General features: G+C 38.3%; 1 protein-coding gene across 1 annotated transcript in view; it reads right to left on the bottom strand.

Annotated features, from left to right (window-relative positions):
- TTK (TTK protein kinase) overlaps positions 1 to 8512 on the bottom strand; it is a 64742-nt gene extending 56230 nt beyond the window's left edge. Inside the window, exon 1 of the mRNA XM_015410052.1 lies at positions 8371 to 8512. Coding sequence (XP_015265538.1) covers positions 8371 to 8512 — 142 coding nt within the window. The remainder of the gene's footprint in view (positions 1 to 8370) is intronic.
- Between the last annotated feature and the right edge of the window lie 597 nt (positions 8513 to 9109).

The following is a 9109-nucleotide window of genomic DNA, read 5'->3' as shown; positions in this document are numbered from 1 at the left end:
TGGCAGAAAGTGAAGAGGACCTCAAGAGCCTCTTGCTCAGGGTAAAAGAGGAGAGCACAAAAGTGGGCTTGAAGCTCAACATCAAAAAAACTAAGATCATGGCATCCGGCCCCATCACTCCTTGGCAAATAGAAAGGGAAGTCGTGGAAGTAGTGACAGACTTCACGTTCCTGGGATCCCAGATCACCGCAGACTGTGACAGCAGTCATGAAATTAAAAGACGCCTGCTCCTTGGAAGGAAAGCGATGGCGAACCTAAACAGCATGATAAAAAGTAGAGACATCACCCTGCCCACAAAAGTCCGCATGGTCAAAGCAATGGTATTCCCAGTAGTCATAGGAAAGCCGAGCGCCGAACAATAGATTCTTTTGAACTATGGTGCTGGAGAAGACTCTTGAGAGTCCCTTGGACTGCAAGAAGATCAAATCAGTCAATCCTAAAAGAAATCGACCCTGACTGTTCCCTGGAAGGCCAGATAATGAAACTGAAGCTCAAATACTTTGGCCACCAAATGAGAAGGGAGCACTCACTGGAGAAGACCCTGATGCTGGGAAAGATTGAAGGTCAAAGAAGACGGGGACGGCAAAGGATGAGATGGTTGGACAGTGTCATAGATGCAATGAGCATGAAGTTGAGCAGGCTTCGGAGGGCGGCGGAGGACCGGAGGGCCTGGCGGGAGCTGGTCCATGGGGTCGCGAAGAGTCGGACTTGACTGTGCGACTGAACTACAACAATAGTCTAAAGGTTATTCATCATGAAATAAGGATTAGTTTTTAATTACGAGGCTGTACATTCATGCAATGTTTAAATTTTTTGGTAAATGAATTCCATTAATCCATTCACAATGTCATGCTCTTCCAGAGGTTTCTGTAAGATTATTGGACAGTTTTTCTACCTAGAAGAAATAATTACAGATGCTTGGTTTTACAGCTCTCAAAATTGTGAATTTATGTCAGCAGAGAACATATGGCTCTTCTTCACAACAAAAATGTTATAAACATACAGAATGGCCCGAATGAAACATCATGAGAAGTGCTGTGATGAAGATTACAAAAGAAACATTAATATGGTTCAGTCATTGAGACCAGGATATAGTCCACCCAGCACAGATGTTGCAGGGAAACTGCTGGATTAAGTGTATGACAGATAAATGGAGCAATGTGTAACAGCTCTAGAGGGCAAAATTGTTAACCTAAGTCTTGATGGGTGGAATAATGTCCACAGTGATCCTGTTGTATGTGCTTGTATAATAACAGATGGAAATGTCTTCTTTGCAGAAACAATTGATACGTTAGTAAATGCACACACAGCAGAATACTTACAAGAAGTGGCAGCAAAAGCTATAATAATATGTGAACAAAAAGTCAAATTTCTAGCATGCAGTTTAGTCACAGACAATGCCAGAAATGTATCCAAGATGAGAACAAATTCAGAAGAGCAGGAAGGGAATACAACGCTAAAAACATATGGTTGCAGTGCTCATTTGCTGCACCTCCTAGCTAAAGGCTTCAGTGTTCCAAAATGAAAGACTACTGTCGTTGAAATTTCTGAATACTGTAACAATCATTTTGCAGCAGCAACTCTGAAAATAATGGGTGGAACAAACCTTATGCTCCCACAAGATGTTAGATGGAACTCTGTTGTGGACTCTTTTGGGTGGTATATCAAGAACTGGCTTATTCTGATAACAATTTGTGAATAAAATTGAGAGAAAATAGATAGCATTATCACGGCTAAAATCCTCAACATTGGGCTTAAGAGAAATGTTGAACATATGCTGATCATTCTGAAACCCATTTCTGAAGCTTTAAACAAAATACAGAAAAAATAGCTGTTTTATTTCTGATGCTGTTGAAATTTGGAAAGAACCAAGCGAGCACTGAAAAACAGAACGATACACCGACAGAACTAAATTACAGGCATTAAAAAATGGGATGAGCACTCTCTCCAGCTCATTTTCTGGTCACAAATACTGTCAATACCTGGTACCAGGATCAAGTGCTGAGGAAGAGGAGTTATCTATGAGTATCCAGCAATCATCTATCTGTAATGCCAACTATAATAAACTTCAGAGCTAAGGGGGAACCATTCAAGAAATATATGTTGGCTGATGATGCTTTAAAGAAGTCACACCAGTGAAATGGTGGAAGTCACTTAACACCTTGGATTTAGAGACTGTAGAAGTAATTATTTCACTTTTAACAGCAGTAGCATCTTCTGCTGGTGTAGAAAGAATATTCTCTTCCTTTGGACTCATTCATTCTAAATTGAGAAATCGTTTGGGACCTGATAAAGCAGGAAAGCTGGTTTTACTTTTCCAGATTACAAACAAGAAGATGAAGATGAGTGAGCTACAGTAGTTTTTTCCTGTTTTTAAAGATATTTTTGTTTAACTGCATCAGTTAACAAACAAGGATGTTTAAGCAAATCCAAGAATACATATGCTATAATATTGTTTTAGTTAAATAAAACTATTTAAATTGTTATTATTACAGTGATGATTATTTTTCTCCTTCCAATAAAGTACAGCAGAAAAGTTGTCCAAATATGATTAACCTATTAAAATGTAGTTCACCCTGCAATATATTCATAATTATCTATGATGTGTTTATAATAGTATAACCAAATCAGTAATTTTTGCTATAACTGTAAAACTAATCTGAAAAGTTGTTATTCTAAAAATCAAACATTTATCTGCTTGTAAATATTAAGATTATACCAGCAAGAATGAGTCTTTATGTAGAAAACCATGATTTAAATCTAGTCTTACCGACTAGTGATATGTTAATCGATTTGTTTAAATCAAATCCACCCTGATTTTAGTGTCTTTTTGTTTGGCACCTGAGAACCCTAACTGGGCAGAAAGGCAGCATATAAAGGCTTTAATACCATGAGTGTCATAAGGTGCCAAGCTAAGCAGTTTTTTCTTGGACAGATGTATCTCTGCTTAGGTTTGCACTGTTAAGGTGCTGCTAGCTCTGTCTCTCCAAAACTCAGAATTTTGGTAATAGTTTGAAACACGTTTCAGTTTCATACACATGTAAACAACACATTTATAGGTACTAATGACTGATTACTTTGTTAGGCCTTAAAGTAGATTGGGTAAGAAAATACGTACTAAAATTATTTAAATCGTTCCCTCCAAATTTCTGTTTTTTCATCCAAAAACACAGAAAATAATTTTTTCCATGGTTTCAATATCCAGAAATGGCCAATTGTAGTCCCAGGAAATACTTCATTAATTTGGATATACAAAACGGCTGCTAGACAGTCGGTTTCATTAATTTTCATTAATTTTGGGTGACTTATCACAAAACTTTGGTTTTACAACCAACAAGACATTCCAAGTGATGTGTCCGCTTCCTATTTCATCTGCCATACATCACAAGATAACTATCTTGTTCATTGCTCATAAATCCCAGGTACAAGTAGTGGTTCTTACATATTTACGATATCAAGAGAAAACTCCTGGGTGTTACGGAAACATCAGAATGACAGTCAATAGCATACTGTATTATGATGGTACAAACTGTAAAGAATACTAGTGTGAACTGCGTTCCACCTGCCAATCAGAAGTTTATTCTACAATACAAGCCTTTATTGGCATATATCAGGTTATCCATAAAGATCGGGACCACAATTGCGTGTTGCCAGGCATCTGGGATAAATCCCATTTGATTGATCATAGTAAAAAAAAAAGAGGCAAGAGGAACAGCCCACCATTCTGGGTCCAGCTTTATGAGCTCTGGGGGAATCAGTTCGGGACTAAGAGCTTTACCAGTCTTCAGCTGGTTAATTAGTTCTATTATTTCATCAGGGGTCACTGGTGACCAATCAGGCAAATCCTCATCACAAAAGGCAAATGAATTGGCAGTATAATCTTGTGTCTGCTGAAACAGAGCAGAAAAATATTGAAACCATACGTGAGAGGAGATCGCAAACATAGGAGAAGGCTCCACACGGAGAGAACCTGAAACTATGGCCCAAAACTTCTTAGATTTATTTAAAACCATAGCTTGAAATAATTGTTCCCACTGGTAATTTAAAAAATCCCAATTTCTTCTTTTTCATACTCTCTTGAAGTTGTTTTTTAACTTGAAAGTATTCAAGAAGGAAGGCAGGGTCGTTAGAAGTTCGAAATTAACTAAAGATATTACGCAATTGGCGTTGAAGTACTCTACTTTTAGTTGTACAATTGGGTTTTATGCAAAATTGGGAAAAATGAGAAATCAAGGCATTGTATGCTGAAATCATTAGAGCAGGTTCCAAATGATCAATTAAGGAAGCTCTAAAGTCAAGGGAAGAGCCAGCTTTGAGTGATTGGCTGGTTTCCTGAACAGAACGATCGTTCCATATGATTTTGGGTAAGATTTCCAGCTCAGAAGTTGGAGGTTTAGTGAGATAAAAGAAGTGAGCAAGAGGACCAATATTAAATGTCAAAATAAGGGGAAGGTGATTACTAATGGTGAAACCTACCTCGAAGTTCAAAACACAAGATTTCAGGAAAGGAGATATTAAAAAGTAATCAATTACACTATTACCTCTTACAGAAATAAATGTAAGTTCACTGGCTTTGGGAAAGCATGTAAGCCCACTCATCCAGAATCTATTAAACTGATGGCAGAATTTGGTGAGTAGTAAGCAGCAGAATTTATATGGCAATCCTTGGAGTGCCTTTCAAGAGAAAAAAGAGGGGGAAGGGTATAGTTCTGATTGACTCCAAGAGCCCTAAAAAAAATTGTGGGGTCCCTTCCTACTCTTGCATTAAAATCCCCAGCCAGAATTATTTCAGCGGAGGGAAATTTTCTTTCTAGAGGTTCCATAAGGGTAGTTAAACATTCCCAGTGCTGGGCAACAACATAACTATCTAGAGAAGAGGGCACATATAAATTCATGATAATCAGAGTAAAATTTCCAAAAACAAGTTTGACAACTTGGTCTTTAGTGTTGCCTAGTGGTAACATAGTAATTTCACATTTTAAGAGTGAGGATATAAAAATAGACAACCCAACTTGAAGACGGCCTTTCAAACTGATTCTATAAGCTGGAAGGGGAAAAGAGTTAAACCCTTCTAAGTGAATCACAGGTTGGGACCACGTTTCCTGGAGGAGCACAATGTCAAAGCCTTTCAAATAACATAGAAAGTCCTCATCACTAGCTTTGCTCCTCCAACCCAATGTTCCAAGAGATAATTTTAACTATGGCAGGTGGAAGAGCCGTTGTGCGTCAGTTCACCATAGGAAGCAAATCGAGAGAATTGTTCATATCATAGGAAACACATCCGTTGACTGTACCACCATGGAGATCAGATGTTATTTGTCGAGAGAGTTGTTGGGTTATGTTGGTCTCCACATTTAGGAGAGTATTATTTGTCTCTGGAGTTGGGGTATATATCTCAGCTTGGATTGAGAGCTGTGGGTTTCTCTCAAAGTTTTGTTGAAGGATCTTAATACACTGGAGATGGAAATGGAGTAGATGCGTAGCTGGGTGCATCCAAGTTGTTTTCTCGCAAACAGGCAGTCACTGCTTCCAGTCTATCAACAATTGCCACTTTCTCAGGGACAGGAGGAGCACTAAGAAGATTCTGTACCTCTTGATCAGGGACTTCTTGATCAAAAGGATCAGTATCCATGAGGTGAACCTCAGAAGATAACAATGGCTTCTAGGAAACAGCATTAGGGCTAATTGGAGTATTTTTTTTCTGTGCCTCTAGGGACAAGTGGTACAATATTTGCATTACAAAAAACCAGCGTGGGGAAAACCCCTTTTAGCCTTATAAACGCTTTTTGTTTAAAGATTAAATTGGGCAATTTTGGACTGTTGAATGACAAGAGAACTCTTTGGATTTGGAGTGAATTATTCAAACGTTCCACAGATTTTATGCCCACAGTTCCTATTTGGAGGTCAAATAAATCACGTAGATGTCTTTTGACCACAGCAGGGGTCTTCCATGACAGAAATGCCCCTTTAAATTTGCAAACAGTTAAACATATTTAATGTGATTGCCAGATCAGCTGCCATGAATCTCGTAGTTTCTGCTCAAGCTGCTGCCTATAAAGTTTAATAGACCTCGAATCCCTTATGGCCTGTTGAGGATCAAGGTCAAGCTTGGGGCAGTTCAGATCCGATGTCTGCAAAAAATGTGGGCTTTACTGTTGGTGATATTCTAGATGGAATTAACTCCTTGGAAACATCTTTGATACCAAGGGGCTTGTCACCCACTAGCCCTGTCAGTAGGTCTGTAATATCCTCTATTTTAGAGTGTAGTGAATTAAGCCTTCTGCAAATAAAGTTCATTGATTCAGCCACCAAGAGAAGCAAATTGGCAGGAGTTTCAGTAGCCAAGTTAGCCATCTCTGGATGATATGCAGAAAGCTCTGTGGCTTCAGCTGCAGTAGAGTTAATTAAGCCACTATCAGGTACTTCAGGTGGAGCATCTGTGATCAAACCTTCAGAGAAATTGTTCATGTCTTCACCTAATGGAGAGAAGCGATTAAAGATGGGAATTTGAAAAGCGTGGGATGATTCTGGGGCAGTTGGAGAGAGAAAATCTTCAATCTTTGTTTAGATTCAGGAGGTATGAATTCCTCTGTCTCCCGACTATGTTTATGAGATATCATTTTGTCCCTTTCTTTGCTCAGAGTCACTACAAGGTTTTGCAAACTCCCATCAGTTATTGAAGTACTCATCTTAGATAATTCACAATTCAAAATAATTAACTCAGTAGTTGGCTCAGTGTTTCTCAGCTGCTGCTGCTGCTGCTTAGCACTCTATAGATGTGAAAAACACAGACTGGTCATCTAATTAAGCAGCCAAAGTTTACAACAACTCCAAGGTTATAGAAAGTACAGTGGCATCTTTAAAAGATTAAATTTGTTATGATAGCTTTCATGCGTTAGACCATAGCCCACTTTCCCAGGTGCATAAATAGCCTTACTTGGTTGAAATATATACATAAAGGTACAAACAAAAGAAAGGTGGGAAGAGAAAGATGCAATTACTGAATGAGAAGATCAAATAACACAAGGGAAAGGTGTGTTAAATTACTTTGCACAACAAATCTCAAAACATGATTAATATTTAGTATATATGTAAGATTCTTAAACAATATTTTCATGTGCGTTTGGTGTAGCTATGTAATGCTTGTCTCTAGGTTTCCTTGACCATCTCATTTTATAATTGCCACTTCCCCCTATCCAAATACCTTTCTTCTGTTTCTACCATTATGGATATATTTTTCTATCAGCTCAATAAATCTGACAAAATGGCCTCTCGCTCACAAAAGCCTATGCCAAAATATATGCTTTTATTCTTTAAAGTGCCACATGATTGATCATAGTTCTGATTTTGAGACACTAACATAGCTAACGGTTTGAAATTTGTCTGTTATGAAAACTCTCCCTAATTATGAGAATGCTAACAGAGACAACTCCCTTGACAAATGAACAAGGGCACTCTAGAAACTAGAAATTTTTTGGTGTGTGTGTGGGGGTCACCTTTTCTGCAAGATCTGAGAGTTTATGTCCCTATAATAAACACTAACTACACTCACCAGTGTGATGGAGAAACAGATTACATTTTTGCTCTGTGCTAAGCAAAAAGCAAAGTGAGAAATTCCACAGTACAACTCTGCAAAATTGCCCTACAGAGCCAGTGATAGAAAAGGAGCCACAAAATTACAAAAGTATGTCTTGCAGTTGTAATCTGTTATGGAAAAAATCAGATTACATACACCTCTTTCTTCATTTAAGGCTCACCGGAACAATTTAAGCAAACTGTTACAAAACACAGAGATAAAACTCTTCTAAAAGGTCATGTTACAGAAGGTAATCTTATAGAACTGGTTAATATGCAATGTCAAAGACATTGTTTGGCATAACATGAGTGAACTGTGGATCGCACATACCCTCCTACCCCACATTCTCCAATCCACAACCTCAGGAAATAGTTTGCAAGTTCAAACATAATAGGAAACTATATGGTAATACTGGTCCTCCAAACCAAAGCTGCAAACTAAATCAAACAATGGTTTTCCAGTTCTAGTTTGGATATCGGTCTATGACTTCTCCAGTTTTGGTTTGGACAGCAATCTATGGGTTCACCACAGACCAAGGAAGAGTGGAATTGCGGTTTTGAGGAGAAAAAGAAGCATGTGAGGCCAAGGCTGATTTACATAATAATTATGATTTGTGTTTACATCTGAAGTGTTCTATAAAGGTGTTTAGATATGCTTTTTATATTTAATAAAAGCAAATGTAATCAATTCACTATTTCACCTTGAAATGTTACCACAGATAAGCAGGAACTGCTCACTATTCAAGTCAAATCAGTAACTAAGTTCACAAATATACAGAACAAAATACTACGTACCTGTTGTATCAGCTGATACCTTGGTAAAATTAAGCTCATCCGTAACAGTATCCTCATTTCTATATTTGCTTTTTAAGTCTCGAACTCTGTTCATAATAGAAGCTACAAACAGCTCTCTTTCACTTAATTCATCTTCCTCCATCTTGAAAGAGAGAAAAGAGAAAAAAAATAAGGTTTATGACAATTTTGTCATGCAAAATTAATACATTTATATCTAAAAGCTTAGAGGGAGAAATGGTAACTTTAAAATCAGTACTTTGCTGTAATTTAGGAATGCAATAAAAGCACCTAAAAGCACAGCATTAAGTAGTCTTGTGTTTTTCTTAATGCTATTGTAACGTACTGTCATTTGCCAAAAGGATATGATTCCAAGGTGCTATCCTAAATTGTGGCCACATTTAGGCATCCTGACCAAGGTGATTTGGTACCCTAGGTCACAGAGCAAAAAGAACACAGGGTTGCACTTACCTGTAACCTATGCTCCCTCTAAGCTCTGTAGTCTTATAAGCAAAAATTCTGCCTTTTGAGCTACTTGCATTAAAGTTGTGAGTGAGTGATTTGGCTACTGCATAAATTAGTTTGCACTGGGGCCAACCTTCCTGAGCTAAGACAAAAATGTGTGAGCCGGGACTTCCAGTTTATGGCGACACGTTGGCGGACACATCTCCCAGTCCTCCCGGGGATGTGATCTGCGCACCAGCGGATAGGAGGGGGGCGATGGGTCGCCACCCCCCCCGGA

The sequence above is a fragment of the Gekko japonicus genome, unplaced genomic scaffold (assembly GCF_001447785.1).
Source record: "Gekko japonicus isolate JY-2015 unplaced genomic scaffold, Gekko_japonicus_V1.1 scaffold311, whole genome shotgun sequence".
NCBI classification, from domain to species: domain Eukaryota; kingdom Metazoa; phylum Chordata; class Lepidosauria; order Squamata; family Gekkonidae; genus Gekko; species Gekko japonicus.
The sequence above is the reverse complement of the archived record's forward strand: the minus strand, read 5'-3'. Positions and strand labels throughout refer to the sequence as shown.